General features: G+C 37.0%; 1 protein-coding gene across 3 annotated transcripts in view; it reads left to right on the top strand.

Moving 5' to 3' along the window:
- Positions 1-22,884, top strand: part of ankrd12 (ankyrin repeat domain 12) — a 41,670-nt gene that overhangs the window by 5,483 nt on the left and 13,303 nt on the right. The window contains exons 2-4 of one of the 3 annotated variants that reach the window (XM_017722465.2): positions 21,382-21,495; positions 21,735-21,885; positions 22,806-22,877. In XM_017722465.2, coding sequence (XP_017577954.2) covers positions 21,436-21,495; positions 21,735-21,885; positions 22,806-22,877 — 283 coding nt within the window. In that variant the 5' untranslated portion in view covers positions 21,382-21,435. Of the gene's footprint in view, positions 1-21,381; positions 21,496-21,731; positions 21,886-22,805; positions 22,878-22,884 lie in introns of all 3 variants that reach the window. The other 2 variants (XM_017722464.2, XM_017722466.2) reach the window with 2 other exon arrangements.

Genomic DNA, 22,884 nt, shown 5'->3' with positions numbered 1-22,884 from the left:
GCCTTTACTCGCACTGTAGCCAGCTGATGTGGTGAGCTGTCTACGCTTGTGGTTGGTTTTTAGTGTTCTGGAAAATGAATGACTTAAAGATCCAGGCTAAACTTTACTTAGTTTTTTCTTAGTGTTCATTCTTCTGGAATTCAGAACGTAGTCTAAAAATGACTGCATAAATTCTAAGCTGTCATTAGTACAGAGTGTAGTCATGTCCTGTTACAAAGCTGAATGACTCAAACTCCGTGCCTATGAAGTCTGTGATACCTAGTTGCTTAAAGGCGTAACGAATTTGCGTCTTCTCAGTATCTCAAACCATTTATCTACAGCTTTGTATTAAAATGGAAAAATTTCAAACCAATCCAATGCTTTGTGAACTTGGAGCTCAAAGTAAGGGGTCATGGTGCGCTTGTCAATATTGTCCAGTGAACAAGTCTGTTGTTGGCCTGTAGAGGTAATGCGTAATGTTATAGCTGAAAATTTCTCCAAAAAAGTCTAGTTCAGCTTATAGTTTTGTAAAGCTAAAAATAAATGTAACCTCTTGCATGAGGGGAAACAGTTCTGTCAGTTGAAAATAACATGCGTGATCCCAGCTAGTGGAGCTAGCGTTGAGGAGGCACTGTTGGTCTTACGCTGAGCAACCCAACTGCTCTGGACTGCTTACTACCTTCCATGTGTTTATTTCTAAGAATATGAGTCTGCTAGCTGTATTACTCTGTTCAACTCTGCTTTTCTTGCTGACACGTTCAAGCAGTGGCAGCAATTATTATTTGTATATATTATTAGCATTCATAAATATGTATGTGTGTATGTGTATGTGTGTGTGTGTATATATATATATATATATATATATATATATATATATATATATATATATATATATATATATATAATATAATATAATATAAAATTAGTCTTAGGATTAGTGATAATATTTGAAGAGTTTAAGAGAACGATTTGAAAAACAAATGCTGTATATCCATGTCTAAAAATTTTGGATATAAAGGAGTATTGGATATATATGCAGTGCATGTTGTCAAAAACCATGTGTTTGTATTTCTCAGATAAAGGTGACATTAATCGTAATCGCTTCGATATTTCTTGGATGTGTGAAGCTCACTACCAACAACATATGGCGAGTAAAAAGACCATTCACGATAGTAGAGCTTAAAACTCTTTGAAATAAAACCCTTAATTTATGCTGTGTTTTGACAGTAGTGAGTGCTGATAACAATGAAAGGCAAGAGAAACTGACAGTGTAATAATATGTTTGTGACTTTTTGATTATGCTGGGTGGTATTGATCAAAATTCTCAATCACAACATTTTCCACATATGTCCCTTATCAAACGATATTTAAGTTAATTTTAGTCAAGTTAATTAACTCATGCTTTGTACTGGTATAATGAATCTCCCTTGCCACTGTGTTTGTTCGCAGGCTTTATACACTGACATGACTAATGGATCGATACAGTGATTAAACATAATCGCATACATAATGTAGCATCTCAAGGGAAAAATCCATAGGTCTGTTCCCATATCGCCCTGATGTCATACTTCATGAACTTAAATATCACAAGCCTAAATACAATAACAGCCACAAAAATATGGAAATTAAGTATTGCGTGTGTGTCTTATGTTTAAAAATCCACAGTATGTAACAATAGTACATGATAAACACTTTGACCTGCTTCTGTTTTCCACAAAAACAAGCAAGTAGTAAGGCAGGCAATGAAGTTAGATATTTGGTACTCTAGTAGTATTGAATCTTATGTAAGTTAAGAGTGAATGAATATGGAATTTTAGTAATGACTCATTTAATTAGTTCAGCATTTGGAGTTGGTTTAGGCCTGGAGAGCTATGCGCCAGTCATGGAATGCTACAGCAGTGCACTGGGTTTATTGTTGTCCCTGCTCCAATTCACTGGAGTCTGGTACCCTGTGTTTGGACGCTAATAATGGTACAAGTAGTCTGCCTTTAAATGTTTACAAATGTTGGGAGTTTTTAGAAACCCTGTTGTAATCTAACTATAGACATTTCAGTAGGAATAAGACACCAACAGGCTCTTTCAGATTTTTAGCAGCTAGAAAAGATAGAAAAGAGGCCTTGCACGTTTTAGTTCGGACATCCAGAGATGGTCAACTTCCATCTGTTTTTTCCTTTCATTGTGGCAGATGAGTCACACTTTAGGAGCCTGGCAAGTATTTTTGTTATTGGAACCAAAACTGGAATATCCTAAGTCATGAATGTAGGTCTGATATTTTTCAGTATCAGAGAGAAAAGTTACACAGATACATTAACAATTAAATAATGTATATATAAATAATTTATAATATAATAATTTATAATTTATGAATTATTTTTTTAAATTAGTATGTCCACTATTTGCTTTTATCACAACTTCCATTGTTTTGAGGTGTTTTTTTTTTTTTAAAGTAATTTGCACAGACATTTTTGTCTTGGATTGGTTGCATTTTCATTTTCTCACGATCCCAGTAATCCCAGACACATTCAGTGGTGTTGAGGTCTAGATGTACTTTGGTACTTTGAGATTGTTTTAAGAACACCACTAGCTTCTTTATTTGATTAGCAAATGTTTCTTTTTTCATTTCCTTTTGTCAGTAAGTACTTATTGGCAGCTATACATACTTTCAGACCCATAGCATTGCATTGTCTTATCACAGTGGAAGGATGGACGAACACCTGTGGATTCAGAACTGACACAAGTCTGGAGCTTAATTTTCTCCTGTTTCTCAAAGATGAAAGTTTTAAGTACTGTTTTTCTAGTGATCAATTTGGTGGATTATCAGGAGTTCCCTGTTCTACATTTTTAAATCATTTTTTGAACTTTAGTTTTGAAAGCTGATGTTTTTGTCATTTGTTTCCTTTTGGCCTTCTCCTTCCTTAGGAAAGTGGATTATCTTATCTGATCTCAGAAATAGGCCTATCCCCTGAAAAATAAATAACTTGTCTAACTGCCATTTTAAATGGAAATTGAATAAAAGGGTGGTCTCTGACTTTTGTGCAGCACTGTATAAAATACGTCTACGGTGTTTTAAGCAGCTGGTAGCATTCTGAAAACGAAGCCTGGTGAACAGGGCTCTGCATTACTGTTCGTACTGTAGTGCATCACATTTGATACCACCCTGCTTACTAGATTTATGTGTGCTGTAATAGTAATGAAAAATTTAAAAGGCTTTCATTTCAAGTAATTTTCACTGTGAAATTTGTGGTGATTGTTACAGCAACATCATTGAATGTAGTTTTGGAGTGCATTGCTATTGCAGCAGTGTAGCTGTGTGCCCTCTGCAGACTGTCCGATCGGGCAAACTGGTTTCAAAGAGGATGTGAAAACGAAAGTCTTCATAATAGCTTAAAGTCTGTGTGTGTGTGTGAGAGAGCAGTTAAACAGTGAAGTATGTGAACCAACTCTCCGTGCACACTCGCATGCACCACATGCGCGCACACACGTGTGTGTGTGTGTGTGTGTGTGTGTGTGTCTGCCTGTCTGTGTGTGGGGAGGGTGGAGCCTGCTGATTGCACAATGTACTTGGTTGGCTGTTGTCCTGAGAATTTTTATTTATTTTATTATTTTTTTACAAGGATCTGGAGTTGTGACGGCTGCTGCCCATGCAGAATTATTTGACAGCCATGTGTTTCACACACAGAGGCAGCTCTACTCTTGAACTGCTCATGACCGGCACTTGTTTTTGCTTTCATTAGCTTTGTGGCAGAATTAACCATTTTTAGTGATGAGTATGTCTCATGGATTGTGTAAATTTAGAACCCATTTACACACAAATTTCTGTTTGACAAAAATAGCTTAAATTTTTCTCAGGCCACTTTGTGGTGCTGCCTATTCAACCAAAATTTGAAAATTTTAGTAACTTTTATAATTCACATATCTAATGTTCAAGTTGGAAGTTTGGGGGGGAAAAACAAGGAATGTGTCTCATAAATATCACATTTCCATTTTTTTTATTTCAGCTGTTTGTAGTTTTCATGCAAGAGCTATTTCCTTTCTGTACCATTTTTGGTTACAAGACTGTAGCTTTCCTTGTAATCTTTTCCATTATAAATTATTAAATTAAATTAATCTTATGTTTATCACATTGATAATTTGTCTTGAAGTAATGAAATGGACAACATCTCAACAAATCACTAACATTTTAATTACCACACACGAGCGAAAAACACACAGAAGCTACTATTCAATATATTTTTATTATATATTATTATTTTGTGTTATTAGAATTGCTTTTGAATGATGGGTACTAAAAGATTAAGATGTGTAAATAATTATTTTTTAGCAACCAAGACAGCCAGCTACCACTTAGCTTTTATCTTAAATTGATTTTGTTGACATTACTAATGGCGACCATTCGGGTCCAAGCACTGTATTCTTTCTCTCTTAACACTAATTGTAGGCAAAGTGACTTGTAATAGATGTGAGGTCTCAGAAAAAGATGTCTGTCAACACACTGGAAAAGTAACAGATGAAGTCAAAATACTTGGAAAACAGTATACGTTTTGTTCATGAATTATGTAGTTTTTGAATTCAGTAAACTAAATAATTCCACAGTAGTTACTCCTGTGTTGTGCACTTGGAAACTACCAGAATCCACTAGAATTTAAAATTTTCAATATTTTCTCCTAGGAACAATGTCACTGGACTTGGTTTTATGTTTACTCTAAAATACACACTTTCAGATTCAGTTAGACTTTCGGTTCTGAGGCCAAGATTTAAATTGATTTTTGAGATTTTTTCTGTGAATTTTCTTAAACTCTATTATATACTATATGGATTGGTTTGACTCAGAAAATATACGAATTAACATTCTCTTCAGAATTTGCTTCATTAACAAAATTCGTTTTCTTTACGAATCTTACTGAAGGGTGTATGATGAAATCTTACTGCATCCATATAACTAAATTGCTAAACACAACAGGCTTCAACAGAACTCCCTACTACTGCCAGATAACCATGTCTGTGAAAGTGAAACCAACATGCCCTAACAACGGTTAGTAACAGATTCTCACTTAATTTATGTGGAGACCTTTTTAGTGCTGTCTATTTGGTGGACTTATACATTGCCTCTAGAATGATTGCTTGCACATTTGCTTTACAAACAATAACATTGCAGACTAAAGACTAAGCCAGTCATTATGGCAAGAGATAAGAAATCTTCTGCAGAAGGGGTTGGTAGAGAGAAGGGAGAGCATTGGTAGGCTGTAGATCGCTCTAACAACAGAGATCTGTTTGTATGTCAGACCTGTTTTATTTTGCTGACCTTGATGATTGGTTCCTCTGCCATTTTGTATTGCTGTTATTATATATTCATACTTGTGATACTGGTGTTATGTTCTAGTCTTTATACTGTGACCCTATAACTTCAGTCTTCATACTGTACTATGGTCTTCACCATCAGAGACTATGCTGAGAACTCCTACATTTTTCTACATTTATGCATATAAATAAGAGCAACTTTTAACACGTGGCTCTTTGTTGCTTTTAGAATCTTTTAGACAAGTAAACTGACTGCAGTGTGCGTGCATGCATATGTATATTTTTTTACGTTTACAACATTTAGCAGACGCTCTTATCCAGAGCGACTTACGTGTGTGTGTGTGTGTGTGTGTGTGTGTGTGTGTGTGTGTGTGTGTGTGTGTCTGTCATATATATGTATGTATGTATGTATGTATAATTATTGTGAACACTTCTTGTATTTACACTCATTGTCCGTTGACTCTGGAGCATTGAAAAGTGGAGTGATGAATCGCTTGTTTATTTGGCAGTCTGATGGATGAGTCTGTGTTTGGCTAATTGCTAGGAGAATGTTACCTGCCTGACTGCATAGTGCCAGTAAAGTTTGGTGGAGGGGGGATATTTTTCGCCCCCAAACTGCCCACCCCTACCTACTAGGCATGTATCAATTTCAGTACAGTAACAAGAAACGAAAAAGAAACGTGTTACCATAATTTCAACTCTCTGTGTTTTTTAAGTGCTGATGATTCTCGTAATATGCTCAGAAATATCAAGATAACAAAAAATATCATAATAACAAAAAATTGTCGTCATACTGCCCACATACTATTAGGTAAGTGCAGTGATTTGTTTATATATAATTTCTTTTTATTTCTTTGGTGGTTGATGATGAATTCTGACTCCAAAAAAAATAATCAGTGTTGGAAAAACCCTGAACTCATAAACTGCTTGTTTCAATGAAGGTTGAGGACAGTAAACTGCTCCGTTAATCTGTGTCTGTACAGTTCAGCTCATAATCAGGCCAAGGAAGACTAGTAAGAGGCTGATTATGACTAGACTCTAGTGATTCTGTAGTAAGACCCACACTCTTCTACTGGCGTTTGCCCTAATCCCCTACCATCCCCCTCTCTTTCTTTCTTTCCCTACCTCTCTCCCTCTTTCCCTCTCTTTCTCTTTTTCCCTCAATCTCTCTCTCTAATTCATTAATTCTTTCTGTCTTGCTTGTTCTCTTTTTCCTTTCTGTCTTGCTCTCTTTCTATATCACTTCATCACTCCCCCCTCCTCTCTCTTCTGTGTAATCTGCAGTAAATGGTGCATTGTTCTGTCCTAGCGTGGGTATCTGTGGTCATTAACCTACATTCTGAGCTGCAGACCGTAGGCTCCTTAAAGCGCACTCAGCTGCACTCTGACCAGGAAGTTCAACTCGCTGTTTGTCTGTTAACTCTTCACATGCCAGTTTTGGCTCACGGTGCCAGAGCAAAGATTCTACTATTCAGAGCAAAGGTTCTACTATTCTGTGCTGTGTTGAGGCTGCAGGGATTCCACTGTTGATCAGAGTTACCGATCACGTGTGCTGTGGAGTATCAGTTGCTGTTGCTTAGCTTGATCCTTTTCTAGAGTAGTATGATTTATGTAGACACTTTGGGGGCAGGGAGTGGGTTTACAATGTGTCTGTCTGTGTTCAGGGGTGTTGGTCTGAGCCAGAGCCAATGGCAGCAAAACCTTGTTGTCATGGCAGTCAGGCATCAGACTTGCTTCTCATTGATGGGAGAGAAATCTAAGTTTAATCTAAATGTAAGAGAGAATCACACAGACACACACCTTCTAAACCGCCTCTCCTTCTGGGTTGCGGGGGGTGTTGGAGCCTATCCCAGCTGTCATTGGGCAAAAGGCAGGATACACCCTGGACAGGTCGCCAGTCCATTGCAGGACGAGAGAATCATTGAGAGATAAAAAGAAGGAGGCGGTTCTCACACAGACACACACACACACATACATACACATTTATTTATTTTTTGATGCACCAAATCATCGATCGATCACACTTTGAAGTTTATTTTGTTCGTAGTATGTAAATAATGGTCAGCCATTATCATTGCGTTTGTCCCGTGCTGAAACAACCTGTAACTGATGGAGCATGAGTTTCTGCATAGTGAACTGCCATTGGGCTAAAAATGTCAGACCTCAGTCTTCCAATTTTCCAATTTAGCTAATAAACATTAAAAGACTGAGAACAGTCATGCAGTGCTCAAGCTAGGCAGAGTTTTTTGGTTAATTGTCTCCTCAAGTCTCTTGGTGTCCAAGATGTCTTTTGCATTTTAAATGCTCATGGTGCTCTATCGATTAAATGTCCAGTTTTGCCAATTAATATATTTGCCTGCTGTGTTAACTAGTAATAACGTAATTGAAAATGTAAAATATTATTTGTTTAATATAAATACTATTTTAAAGTTTTATAATATTCACCAGGGGATATCAGTGTGGTCTGGGATGGAAGTGGTTATTCAAATTAAAAATTAAAAGTTGTCTATTATCTTGGCTTTAAAAATGTTTCTTTGCCAAGCAGGTGATTTAGAACCATCAAGGATGTTTGGATACAAGCAGCTGACAAATAACACAAGAAATGTGTGCAATGCAAGTTGTTCTACTGTCAGTGCCTACTTGTAATGTGCTCAATCACAAATGCAGTAATGTAGCGTTCTCTAATGTTAGTCATTATAGCATTATAGTTGATTATACTGCAACATTTATGTCTGTAATTGAAATTCAGTCATCATGTTGCTCTAAAGCCGACAGCGTTCTTCAAGTGGTGCAAGCTACATTTAAGGGGGAAAAAAATGGTGAATGTTTTTCTGACTCTCCACACCACCAGAGGCACTCTCCATGCAGTGCTACCATTTGGCATGTCAGAGTCGTAGTCAGAGGGAAGTCTCTGAACAAACCACATGGTGATTAGGATTTTTTTTTTTCTTTCAGCACACTGTCACACAAACTCAAACCACTGCATAGTTTTGGCAGAGAATACATTCTTAGAGATGGCACAATGCCACTTTTTCTTTCTGATACTCATATTGAAACTTTGAGTGTCTGAAGATGATAATCGCCTTTTTTTCAGTACAGTGGCTAAGTTTTGAAAATCAGCTTTTTTTCTTTTTTTTTTTTAAATTGAGATATAAGCTGAGGATGTAAAAAAAGACCATCATGCTCAAAATACTCAAAGACTGCTACCCCACAGGAAGAGATGGTCAGCTAACATGTCCTATATGGTCCTACAGTATCAGTCGTGGAATGTCATCGAATGGTAACCTCACCATTGATTTTTACAAAATACTGATTAAAATGCACCTCTGCCTACTGCTTTATGAGCTATGGTTTTGTATTTTCCCCACTTGAGTTGGCTTGCACACAAGAATTCCATCCGAACCATGGATTCATTGTGCAATTCTATATGTCACTTTTCTGCGTGCATTTTTGCTAAATGGTCAGCATCATCTTTTTACTGCTTTTATTATATAAGTCGAAGCGGTCATGTTACAAAACGAACCAATCACACAGCCCCATCGGTTGCAGGAGCAGGTAGTTTTCACATGCACAGTGAGCTGCACCAGAGGTCGTTGAAGGTGAGCCCCAGACCACCGATTCCAGGAGGACCAGAGATCGGTCTTCTGGACCTTTCACAGGCTCAAAAACAGCTTTTCATGTTTGACCAAACGTCTCAAACTTGCAGTGGTCCTGAGTGTGGAACAAAAAGCTCTGGTGTGAAGGTGCCCTTAAACCAGTGGTTCTCAGTCAGTCTTTGCATGGCAAGTGTGCTAAAAGCTCAGTCCAAGAGACTAGCAATGCTTTATATACTTTGCGGTCTGAAGGTTATGACGAATCTAGACAAATCGAATTTACCAGATATATTGCTAGTATATTGCCCACTGTTAGTTTTGCTTTTATGGAGTAAATAACACAAATGAAACATTGAAAGGTTTTAATTATAACTCTAAATCTTTAAACAATTGTGAAATTGAAGACAGTAATTTGACTAGTTTCACTGTATCTGCACGTCCTGCCTAGTCTTCTTGTCAGCTATTTAAAGCAACAACTCCTGGTGTCTCCAACCCACTTTAGTCCATCTGTTTCTCTGCATACTTTGTTAGCCCCCTTTTACCCTGTTCTTCAGTGGTCAGGACCCCCATGGACCCTCACAGAGCAGATACTGTTTGGGTGGTGGGTCATTCTCAGCACTGCACTAACGCTGGGTAGTGTGCTGGTCTGAGTGGATCAGACATAGCAGTGTTGCTGGATTTTTTTTTTTTCTGTGTCCACTCACTGTCCGCTCTATTAGACGCACCTACATTGTTGGTCCACCCTGTAGATGTAAAGCCAGAAATCATAGGTCATCTCTTGTTGTACAGTATGAGCTAATCATCCTCTAGTACTTCATTGGTGGTCACAGGATGCTGCCCACAAGACACTGTTGACTGGATATTTTTGGTTGGTGGACTGTTGTCAGTCCAGCAGTGACACTGAGGTGTTTTTAAAAACTCCAGCAGCACTGCTGATGCACCACCCTAATAGTACCAGCTCTGTGAGGGTCCATGAGGGTCCTGACCACCGAAGAACAGGGTGAAAGGGGATTAACAAAGTATTCAGAGAAACAGATGGACTACAGTCTTTAATTGTAGAACTACAAAGTGCACAAACTGGAAAGTAGCATGCATCTGACTTTTTTCCTCTGTCTGCTGCTGCTTAAACTGTTTGTGAATGCATCTACTGAGCGGTACAGCAATGTAAAGGGTTCGTTTAAATTACTGTCTTGCTTTCAGTAACATTTTTTTGACGATTTGTTGCAGTCCCATTTCATCTTTTTTGTCTAATGTTATTGGCCTTTCTTTGTCTCCTAGCCCAAAACTCAGTGACATTTATTAACTTTAGGAGGTTGTGTAGTGTGGGTTGTTTTTATGTCAAAACTTGGACACGGTCTCAGGATGTTTTATGGGTTTTGCCCCCTCTGGTGGAAATGGAAACTGTCCTAGACATACTGAAATTGTTATTGTAAAGCATCCATGGTTTTAAATAATAGCAATATGGATATATATACTTAAATTTGTCCTAATTTATTCCCTTTATAATTCCCTATTTATAATTTATTCACTTTTTTGACTTATCCTATTGTCCCTGATGAAGTCACATTCCTTTCGGACACTCCTCTCTCTCCCCACCTATGTGTGTATGTGTCTAAGTTTATTCTTGGCTCCAAGCTCTCTCCACGGCAGTCACTGGATCAGGTTACTGTGTTCCATGCAGTTACCTCTCTCACAGATGATGGTGTGTGTGTGTGTGTGTGTGTGTGTGTGTGTGTACATGAGCATGTGGTTTAGAGCTGCAGCTGTAAGTTATTTTCCTAGTTGAGGATTCTGTCAATTATTGACAATTCTGATTCTGACATTTAGTAAAGTTTTGTGAAAAAAATGACTTTATTTAGAGAAAAACGTCCTCTGGTGCTTCTGAGTGCTGTTTCTAATTTTCAGTTTTCACTACAAATTGTCAAAAGAAAAAAATGTTTAAAAAAATATAATAATATTAAAAAGTTCACACTTTTATATTTGTATAAATAACGTTCTGTTGCATATTTTGAACATAGTAATTGATCAAAGTCTTTTTGGAGAGATGCGTAAATTTTTTTAAAATGTTTTAGAAACAAAATACGATCAGTGAAATTGCTTTAAAAAGCAGACATTTGTGCTATGAGCAAGGGAATATCTTGTTTCTGAGAGCCTGACCAACGTGTAAATATATGTTAATTAGTACTAGGCGGGACTACGGGGTACATTTTAGGACATCCTCAGCCATCCAAGAAAAAAAAAAAAACCACCGTCATGTCTCAGATCTGGTGACCAAACAGCCCCAGAGAAAATGTATCAGACCAAACGGCCTCAGAAAAAAGTGAAAATGTTATACTGGCATTTATATCAAGATACACAATAGTTTAAGTTATACAAACCAGTCTATGCTCAACCAGGCTTGTGTTTGGTCTGATACCTTTTATCTAAGGCCCTTTGGTCTGATGCCGTTTGGTCTGATGTTCAGTTTCACCAGATCTGAGTCATGACGGTGGTTTTTCTGGAGACTCGGAAGTCTTTTATCTTGAGGAATGGTGGCGCAGACGGATGAGGATGTCCTAAAATGTACCCCGTGGCCCCGCCTAGTGCTAATGAACATATTTGCATGTTGGTCAGTTAGAAAAAGAAATCGAAAATTGGAAAATTAAAAGTGAATCTCCAGCAGGTGGCGTTGATGTTCGTTTTCATTTGCCTTTTCATTGTGAGAGTTAAAGCACGTCCATGACGAAAACTGAACCATGAACTGTCACTTTGCTGTTGATTTATCCATTTTGATTTTTAGTTTTGACACGTATTCTGTGTTTCATGAAGAAAAGCCAAAGTGTTTTCTTTTGTCTGTTAGCGTTTTCGTTTTAGATTTGGCTGTGAAAAACCAGAATAACGACTAAAATGAAATGAAAATGGCTGTTTTCAATTTATTTTTATTTTTCTCACAAACGGCTCGTGCTCATGTGAACAATGAGATTGCAAATGAAGGCATTTCATTTCTTTTCCATTTTGGCAGGATATTTGCACAGATGTTTGGAAAAAGAAATGGCAAAGAGCTTACATTTACATTTTACTGTTTTCATTTTCATTTCCTTTTTGGCTGGATTTGCCTCCCATATACAGACAAGTAGAATGTCTACTGATTTTAACTTGTCCTCAAACTTTTTGACTTTTTTTACTTGCTACGTTTTTTCTTACAAAGATAGTTGTTGTCTGCCTCCTCTGCCATATATTGATCATAATTAGGGTTCGGAATCTTTATACACTTAATAATTTTATTCGATTTCATTTGAATGTCAAGGTGTGCTTATAAAACAGTTCTCGATTCATGGTTATATTTGATTTCTGTAGTCTACATTTGGGATATCTTTTAAAGGATTTTTCAGCATTAACTGATTTTCATGAAAATCTTTTTTTTGTGTTGTGCTCATGTAAATTAATGAGTTTAAAACTGTTAATGAGTTTAAAAATGACCATGTGCTTTACATTGAAAAAACAAAATATGTTTCCAGTGTTAGGGTTCTGTAATTCAGGTGTAGATGCCAATGGGATAGTGTTCTTCTTTTCATAATTTTACAACTCAACAGGTAGTGTTTTCCGCAGGTCGACAACAAACCTGGGAGGGCTCCATTAGGGGAGCTGGTTACATGGATATCCAATAATGGCATTACTGTAATGATAAAATCTGATAAACCAAGACTTCTTTTAAAGTGAAGGTGTAAGTTGTTGAGATGACCACCGTGAAAAAGAGTGGCGCTTTGATTTTTCTCATTGTTAAAGTGGGATTTTAAATTACAAAAAACTTGTACACTTGAATGGCCATCATTATGCTTGGGGTGTTGCCCAAGTATAACATACGTGTGGTGAAACGCTGCTTAAGCTGAACGGAAAATGCTGAGAATTTTCCTCAGGTGACTAGGGAAAACCCCAGCTTATTTTTTACATTGTCTGCTGCTGCTTTACAATTAATCCTTCAGTAAATACATAAAGCCCAACTCTGAATATTACTGAATTAACCTGTAAGCCATTTAGCAATCTCCTGAGCTGTTTTTTTTTTTTTTTTTTTTTTAAAGCCGTGTTCTTTTGTAGGGAATGTTTATTGTGGTTTTGGGTGTTGTGTGTGTGTGTGTGTGGTTTTTTATTTTTTTTTATTTTTTTTTATTTTTATTTTTTTTTTGCTTCATATTCATGGAATTTGTAACTTGTGACAAGAAACATGAGTACATTAGTGAGACTCTTTCCTTAATGTCTATGCCGTGCCTGGCTAGATGTGTGTTTATTTGTAGGTGAATCGCAGAGCTTGTATAAGATGTTGACATTTTGTGAATTGATTCAGAATCTTTAATGTAGGGTTGGGCGATGTCTGTTCATCATAGTGATGGACCCTCCCTGTGCACCCAGTCTTTTCTCTGTATTCTTTTTTTTTTTGTGAATTTATTTTTTAATGCTAAACAAAAAACCAAATGTATAATAATAACACAGATACAAATAAATGCTCCCCCCCTGAACTCCCACCCATCCGCCCACAGTTGGAAAACCAACACAAGAGTTAACATGGAAACAAAAAATAAACATCATAAATCTTTTTTTTTATTACTAATATTTTTTTTTTTAGCAAAGTCAAATAAAGTCTGCTTATTTTTAAGTTTTTGTTTTGTCTAATTTAAATGGCTTTCTGTGACGGTTTGCTGCTGTGTGAAGATGAAATTACGGCAAGATTCATCTGATGAGATTGTAGCTTTCGTAATGACTAGCTGAAAAAGCCTTGTTGTTAGCGTTGAAATTTGCCTCTATTAAATGCAACTCGCTTTTTGCTCTCAACAGACTCGCTTTAACTTTTTTTTTTAACTGTCTATATTCTGTCCTCACTAGTAGGACAGAATATAGTAGCGTTTAGCAGGAAGCTGGCTGACTAACAGTCTAACGCTACATTAATAAGAAGCTTAAAAGTTCTTGCATGCCTGTTACAAGCTAAAAATGTCTGTATTTAAACAGCTATGAGGGTGAAAATACAAGATGCATTATTGAACTTAGTTTAAAAAATGCATTACTGCATTAGATATGCTGTGAAAGGGAAATACTTTATGGTTCTGTACCTGTAAATATGTAATAAAATTTTAACAACATGTCTTTATTGAATAATTGGTGTAACGTCATGCTGTAAACAGTTTAATTGATTAAAACATCCCTGCTGTCGGTGTGGAGAAAGCGGTGACATCACAATGCTGGCTCAAAACTCTGATGTCTGCCAGATGTCAATGATTGATGATGGCATTGTCCATCAGCCCAGCTCTGCTTTCCAGACAATCGTAATGCTAAAAGTTGATCATTTTTCCCCACCTGTAATGTAAATACTAAAACTGCTTAAGTCTAACTCAGAACAGATATGAGACGTGCTTAAGGTTTTCTAGATTGTGTATTCTGAGAACTTTTTAGGTTAGATTTTTGTGTTTAGCAATTGAATTCTCCAGTAATGCTGGACCATGACATGTGAGAGTGAAAGAGTGAGTTTGCATATCTGAAGGTTTTGTCACAACCATAATGTAATGTCATTGAATCTGTCTGTGTTTTGGTGCCTTGGCAGTTCCTATGCAGTTATGCATCAAGAAGCGGTCCTGCTACATGCTCTTGGAACTGTCTGGTTCCTTCTTTGCTCTGTGCTCAGTCATTGTTACATAACAGCATAACGGGTACAGCTGAATCCTTAGGTTTGCAACAGTCTAGTGACTCTTACCATGGACTTCCAAGCTTTTTTTCGACCCGGTGAAATAGCTTGCTGTCACAAGCAGTGTTCCTTTACGTGTCTTTCTTGGCGATCGACAGTCGTTGCGAGAGGGCATGTTCCTGTGTTTTCCCCAAGCAGTTTTTGTGTGTGTGCATGCCTGAATAATTCACTCTGCAACAAGAGCAGAGACACTCTGATGACATCACGCAGTCTTCCTTTCTCTCTGCAATGCAATGATACGTCTGAGCTATGCAGACCAGGTTAGATCATGAAATCTAATAATATGATAATGCAGTCGCATGAAACTTTGAATTTCATTGACTTTTTTTCCTATCCTGAGAAAGTGAGATGGTGTTGTATTTAACACAGCTCTATGTATTGGTTTTGTAAACATGGCAATATTTGTATGAAGTTCTACATACGATCACATCTTGCTTGACATTCTGCTTGGGCTGACTGGTCATTGCTTATCTACCATTTATATGAACAGTATTAGGTTTGGTATAACTTGTTGCTGTGACTTATCTAGCCAGATTATTTTTAGGCAGTAACACCTCCTCTCTTACTCTCCAGAGCCTGCATATAATATCAAAAAGGCTCTTAGCATCTGTGTCTTTTTTCGTAGTGATTTTAGTGTGTGTTCCTGTAAAGTAAGGGTGGTCTCTGACTTTTGCACAGAAATCTTAAGATGTTTTCTGGTATATTTTAGCTTATATATTTTAAATATCCTGTATTTTTCTTGTATTTAATGTTTTTTTTTCCCAAGAAGCTCATGTATAACGTTGGAATGCTATGATTAATTTTTACCTGAACATTTTGTAACATTCCCTAAACGTACTGTTATTGTTACTGTGCCTCCAAATTCCGGTCTGATTAGCTGTCTCGTCATCTTCTCTATAGCATCAACTTAACATCACCTGTTTTTTGCCGAGTATGCTACATTTTATCTCACTTTCATTCAAATATGATATCAACTTATGAATTCAGAAAGGGTTGTTTGATAGAAGTAATCCAGCCTCAGAAATTTGGTTCTGTGTACTGTTTGGATTTTCAGACTCAGTAAATGCGGTATCCTCTTGCATCACTTTTTATTGCACTGTTGAAGCCTTTTTTAACACATTTTTAGTGATAGTTTTGTTGCTGGTGCTTTATATGCTTTTAGAAAGTGTAACCATTGTTGCCATTTTATTAGCTGGAGGTGGTGAAAGTAAGGATTTAGCAACATCGGTATGTGTTTCCATTCCAGTGTTTCATTTTTAATAGAAGATAATTTGTAGTTTAGCATAATGAACGTTTGTTTATTAAGCAATTTTCCTAAACTCTGTTAAACGGGGTAAGAAAAATAAAAGTGTAATTAAAAGAAAATTCCAAAAACACTGTTCAGTGAGAAATTAAATGAGAAACCTGGTTACAAGGTAATGCTCATGTTGAATGAAATTGCATTTCAAGAAAGGTTGTTTTTTGTTGTATTTCTGGAAATTGGAGTGGAGTGAAGAGATGTAGATTGAGATGGCTGTTACTGTTGGCTCCAAGTGGTGGGAAAGTATATGGAGGAGCCAGTAGTCCTGCTGCTACTGTCCCAGCAGAGATGGCAGACCAGGGTCACAATGTTGGGTCTGGAGCTGTCTGTTTTTGTTTCTATTCCAGTACCTGGCATGTGTAAGTGTATTTGTCTTTCTGTATCTGTCTTAAGCTCTCCTTGCATCTCATTTGTCATTTATCTCCCACTGCGTTTAGTAAAATGGAGATGGTTGTTCACATTGGGATGTTAGTTGCCCCATTTTTGCTTTAACCTTCTCTGCTTGTTGTATTATGGTGGTCCAATTTCCAGCCTTGTCTGAACCAGACACAGTTTAATGTGTTTGCTTCACTGTTTCTGTCTTGTTTACATCTGATCTCATCAAGCCTGGCCTATTTATATAGTCAAGCTAGATCAATCACTGAGTTATGAGCAGATTGGCTCGTAACAGCAGAGTTGTTGGTTACAGGCAACAAACTGCCACGTTTTAAAGCTTACATTTTGTGCTTCGTATTAATCGGTCATCAGGTTGGGTTGTTCAAGCTGCACATTACTTTTTTTTGTGTATCACTTATTTCAGACATCGCCGAGGGAGAAGCAGCTTAGATAATGGATGGATGGATGTTATATTGCGGTTTAATAATTAAAAAATCTTGACGGGATCATGAGATGGAGAACTGAAATTTCTGACGAGCTGAAGTTTGATAATACTATGAAAGCATGCAGTTTGTTTTGCGTTGTGTTCTTGTGATGTCACCAAAACCAATGTATATGTAATGTTCACATATATTCAGCCTATTGGCAAATAGTTTTAGTTGATGGCAGTGTAATGTTATACTCCTTTACGACACACTTCCTATGCTGGTCATATTGAAGGAAAAAAGTTGGTGTATTTGCAGTATCCGTGTCTGTATATGCCGACAGTACTCTCTTAGCCCCTTTTGACTAAATAGAATTGTGAGTTATGTGTTGATAAATTTAATGTTTTTGTTTGTTTGGTGTTTGGTTTTTTGTGAAAAAGACTTTAGAGAAACCATATTGTCTTATGTTTACATCACCCTCTGGTTTTAGTTTCAGTGCAGAGAGTGGAACAAGTTGTTGCTGTTACAAGAGCTGCTGTTGCATAGTTTCTCAACACTTTCACTTGGTTCTCTATGGGAGGCAAATCCTGGAAATGAAAGGAAATGAAAATGAAAACATTAAACTGTAAATGCAAACCTCTTTTTGCCATTTCTTTTTCCAAACATCTGTGCAAATATCCTGCCAAAATTGAAAATGAAATGCCTTAATTTGCAATTTAATTTTTTACATGAGCACAAGCCTATTTGTCATTTCATTTCACTCGCTATTCTGGTTTTTCACGGCCAAATCTAAAACTAACAGACAAAAGAAAAGCGCTAACAGACAAAAGAAAACACAAACTTCACTTTGGCTTTGTCTTTTCTTCGTGAACCACAGTATACATGTCAAAACTAAAATCAAAATGCAAAGCTTACTTTCTTATTTCTTTTTCATAGTGATCAGCTGCAAATCTGACAAAATTCAAATGAAAATGCAAAATGGATAAATCAATAGCAAAGTGACAGTTTGTGATTGTTTTCGGTACTGACGCGCTTTAACTGTCAGAATGAAAAGGAAAATGAAAACGAGCATCTGCGCCACCTGCTGGAGATTCACTTTTAATTTTCCAATTTTCGATTTCTTTTTCTATCTGACCAATATGCAAATATATGTTAATTAGCACTAGGTGGGGCTACCCCTAGGTTCTCAGATGCATATTGTTATTTTGAATTAAACAGCTTTATTGGATATGTTCCATAGACTAGACTGTCTGTAGGGACACTGCAGTGCTTCTCGATCCGGTATAACCAATGTAGTCACTAACATACTTCATTTAAAATCCTTTAGATTACTCGATGTGGTATCCATATCAGTATTGGGTAGTACCAGAAAATTACTTGTATTCAGTCTGAAACAAATAGTATCAATGCATCTTTAATAAGAATGTAGTAAGTCTCTGCATTGAATAATAGCAATAATTTTCTGCTTTGGTCACATAAAACACTTTAGTATGAAAGATGCAGAAATTATACAAAAACGTGTAAACAAACCCTACAGTCTTGTTGGTGAGACAAATTGTTTTTAGTATTATAAGCAAAATTTCTGAGTGGCTGCTAGTATCATGATTAAAACTGATAAACAGCCTGGTTATTAGCTATTTCAGACACAGCACTGACTGACTGAGCATGAGCACAAGCACTTTAAAAATGCTTGGCCTGTCTGTACAAAATAAAGTTTTAAAGATCTGTACCCTGAATGATGTTTTCCAAATATTTAAAATTAAAATTAAAACTCTGTTCTCTGTAAACATTTTCATCAGTGCTGTTGTTGTCACTGGACATTGTTGATTGATTAAAAAAAATGGAAGCTGTGTTCATGTGATTTTCATGTCCAGGTTCATGTGAGCCCAGCATTCATATAATGAAAATGTTACTGTATTATTGGAAGTAACTAGACCTTCTTGGCAAATACACCCACAAAATAAATTTAGGACATGAGTGCTTTGAATGTTGTTCCAGTACTAATGATAATTTATGTAATATTTATTTACTGATGTTGATATGGCACCAATTCTACTGCACCTTTCTAGACAGCACACTAATACCTAATCTAACCGCTGAGATCATAATAAATCTGAGTTGAATGTTTTGTCCTCCTGTATCGTGTTGGGCAATTCTCAGACAGTTATCTAGTGAGCTGAAGCTTTTGAGAGCATAACAGTATCTGTAATGCCGTAAAGGCCTAGATATGTTAAGTGAAGGCTGGATCTCTTCAAGCAGGAAATCCTGTGACCTGAGTTGTAACACTTTGTCCCACGCTGAGGTATTGGCTATTGAGTAGTGTAGTCATTTTTTTCCCCCCACCTCCTCCCAGTCTCCAGTATGAGCAAGTGACTCAGCGCTTTTACTCCTTTGCGTAGTTTGGTCTTCAATTTCATGGAAATACTATTTCTTACTCTAGCATGAGTGTCAAAGCTATGCCTTCTGCTATAATAACTTGAGGGATGTTGTATGCTCTGTATGTGAGTGGGTATATGTGGTCACATATCACCTACCCATCTACCCGTCCTCTGTGTTCCACATCAAGGAAAGGCAAGTTTTATTTATATTGCACCTTCCTTTCATACCCTGTGGTCATTCAAAGTGCTGTACAAAGAGAATTTAAAGTAAAACTTAAAATGATGTAGGAGAATAGAAATTAAAAACATGATTAAAACATAATTAAAAGCAAATTTAAAAAAGAAATAAGCATTTAATGTAATTTAAAAATTAGGATAATAAAGTGCCATTACAAGATAGAAGTGCAGTAAAGCTAACAGTGTTTTAAACTGCTGAAATAGGAAAGTATTTAAAAGCGATTAGTGTCAGGGCTCTTTTAATGCTCTCGGTCAACTGATTACATTTAAGAGCAGCGTAGTAGTTAATCGCTGCTTCTTTATGTTCATTGTTTCCTTTAGGCTGGACTAACTGACCAGTTCCTATTGATCTGAGTTTTGCTCAGCTCATTTGCTGCAGCACATCAGAGACATATGCTGGTCCTACACCATTGAGTGATTTTTTTTTTTTTTTTTTTTTTTTTTTTTTTTTTTTTTTTTTTTTTTATAGACCAGTAATAGTATCTTAATGTATATTCTGTAACCTACTGATAGCCAGTGTAAGGATTTAAGAGTAAGAATGATGTTACCTTCTTTTATGCCTAGTAAGAACTGCTAAAACTAAGATCGTAGTCCATTAGTACAGCAAGGTTACAGGTTGTGTTCAAGACCCTTACAAAGTGAGTCAAGGGGACCATAGTTGTGTTAGCTGTGGTAAGGTATCCCATCGTCTTGTAGGATTTGACCAAGAGGAAACATGCACAAATTAAACGAGCGGCCCAAGAATCGAAGCAATATTTTGTATTTTGACAAAGTATTTTTTTTTCCTTCTAGGTGTTAACTAAACCATTTTAGGAGTCCAAACCAATTCTCAAGTCTTTAGGAACTATATGGTCAGCGGTATCAAAAGCAGCACTGAGATCGAGCAGTAGTATGGAAGAGGTTTTTCTTTCAGAGTCTCTATTTAAACGGATGCCACATTAGGGACCTTAAGAGTAGTCTCAGTACTATGATTAGGCCACAGTCTTGACTAAAATTTGTTTTGACAGCTGTTTAAATATAGAAAGCCAAGAAGTTCCTTGAAGATTTTCAAAATTATTTGTTCAATGTAAAGTAGATTTAAAAGAAGTCTGAAACTACTTAGTTTCTTCTAGATTTTTCTTTTTTAAGAGAGGCTTCACAACAGTTTTTAATGTCTGGTAAATATATATATATGTGTGTGTGTGTGTGTGTGTGTGTGTGTGTATGTGTATATATATATATATATATATATATATATATATATACATATTTCCAGTTTTTCTCAGCCAATCAGTTTCACCATTGTGTTACAAAAGTGAGAAGATCAGATTGTCTTGAGTGCAATTCATGTTGTAAATCAAACCTCAAAGCTCTTTTTTTTTTTTGTCATCAAATTTCCTCAACTTTATCTCCAATTTTAATGAAGCACACGTTCCTCCTCCCCTCCATTCTGCTCCATTTCAGTGTTACCATAGATGCCTTTGATTAGCTAGCTAATTTACTAAATTCCTAGGTACACCTTTCAGCAATTCTCATTTCTAAATCATTCTAATCAACAATCACAAATAATATGTACCTGGATAATATGGTTTGTTAAAAAAAAATGCAGCAGAATGATCATGTTGGAAGGAAACACCTGGTCGGAGTAGAGATGTTCATTCTGACAAATTTTGATATTTAGTCACAAATACCAGCAAAAGTATAACATGTTCCATTTCAGCACAAGAAGAATATAGACCAACAATTCAATGACATGGCCTGTTTGTTTTGGGAGTACTATAACAAGTACTGGAGTAGTGATGTCAGCATTTAAATACCGGTGCCTTGAACGTTTGAATACTTCCTGCGCTTCTCTGTTATGAAGTCGCATTATTATGTGTACAAAGAAAATATGCCTTTTGGAAAATTCAGCCTTGAACTCAGCCTTGAGTTCAAGAAGTCTCAGAGTAGCAGAATTGATCTAGGACTAGATTCCTTACTATTTATTCTATACTTAGAATTTGTAATCTGTGGCATAATTCAGGCTTGTTGGAGAGATGGTGTCTGATATTTCATCTGATGTGGGCTTGCTTTATGTTGAATCTGATCAAGACATTTTTCTTTATAGGCCCATGATGAGCCCTATGAGCCTCAGCTGCCACAGCTAGTCAGAAGCTGCACCATGGCCAAGCCGGGGACCGACCGAGATGGAGCCATGGTGGAAAAGACAGCTGGGAAGAAGGTGATACACCTACAACTGTCTTTTTTTTTTTTTTTTTGTAATAACAATAACTTTTGTCGTAACTAATAACTTTGAACTGGCCTCAGTGGTGTAGGAGTAGGTCAGCGAGATGTGCCTGTGCTCAATTAAAATGATTTTGAATTTAATTTAGTAATTTTTTTTTTTTCATTGACTTGTGTTTAAAACATTGTCACAATTATATCACTAATATCATTTTTGTTTTTTTTGTTCTCTAGCAGAGTAAAGAAAAAATCTCCCCATTCACTAAAACGCCGAAGTTGGATCGGAGTGAGATCGTGGGGAAGGAAGGGAAGCCCAAGTCTTCCATGAAACGCAAGCTCTCCTTCACAGTCAGCCCACCCCGGAATGAGGAACGGGACTCAGACACAGGTCAGTTCAGCATTCTGGCAGAAAATTCCAGCAGCATCTGTGACTCACTACCTCCTCTTGTGGTCAGTTTTGGAACTTGTTTAACACACACACACACACACACACACACACACACACACACACACACACACACACACACACAGAGAGAGAGAGATTATTTCTTTATTCACCCCCTCCACATGGTTATGACAGTTAAGCTTACATCTTCAAATTCATGTGAAGGACAGGGAAATTCAATTCATATGTGAGAACAAGAGTGAGCAGTAGCCACTGAAGTAGTCATTTGGCCTTAATATTGTTTCAAATGTAATGATGTGAGAAAACTGTAGTGTCACTGTTTCTTGGGTTTCTTTTGAGCTGGGGAACAAAGACAAAAATGCTAGCCACTATGCATTATTGCAGTTTCAGTGGTTTATAAGGCTGTTGTAACCTTTGGTGTAGCCTGCCTTAAGACATCTAGTACACAGAGTATGTGCAACGTGTTAGATGTGGTTGTAAGGCTGTGGGAAAGGCTGCTTTTTAGTTCCATTTAAGCAGAAAGAAATCTGTTTATTATATAAGTTTTGAAGCTTTGCAGTGCCTTTGATTTGAGCAGGCTATAATTTACACTGATATTGTAATAAATCAGACAGATGTCTGTCATCTCTTTAGCTGTATGTAGGAAAAGGAGAGCCAAAATAATCCCCGGGGAGCAAAAGGATTAGGTCCACACTGTCTTGTCGCTTTTTATTTTAGCAATGGCGCCCTCTATGTCCTATGCAGTAACTTAGCCCAGTGTATTTTCTTCTTATTATCTGAGTAAGGGGGGGAGCGAGCGAGCGAGTGAGTATAACGCAGTGCTCTCCTCTCCCGTTCCCTCTCGCCCCCTTTCCACCTCTCCTCCTCTCTCTCCTCCCCGCTTCTCTGCTTCTGCACTGTAGATGACTCTGACCCCGGCCAGTCAAGCGATATGTGGGGAGAGAGATTACTTCCTCCCTGCAGGATATACGCAGGTAACTG

This window comes from Pygocentrus nattereri, chromosome 19 (assembly GCF_015220715.1).
Source record: "Pygocentrus nattereri isolate fPygNat1 chromosome 19, fPygNat1.pri, whole genome shotgun sequence".
In the NCBI taxonomy this organism is placed as follows: Eukaryota; Metazoa; Chordata; class Actinopteri; order Characiformes; family Serrasalmidae; genus Pygocentrus; species Pygocentrus nattereri.
The sequence above is the reverse complement of the archived record's forward strand: the minus strand, read 5'-3'. Positions and strand labels throughout refer to the sequence as shown.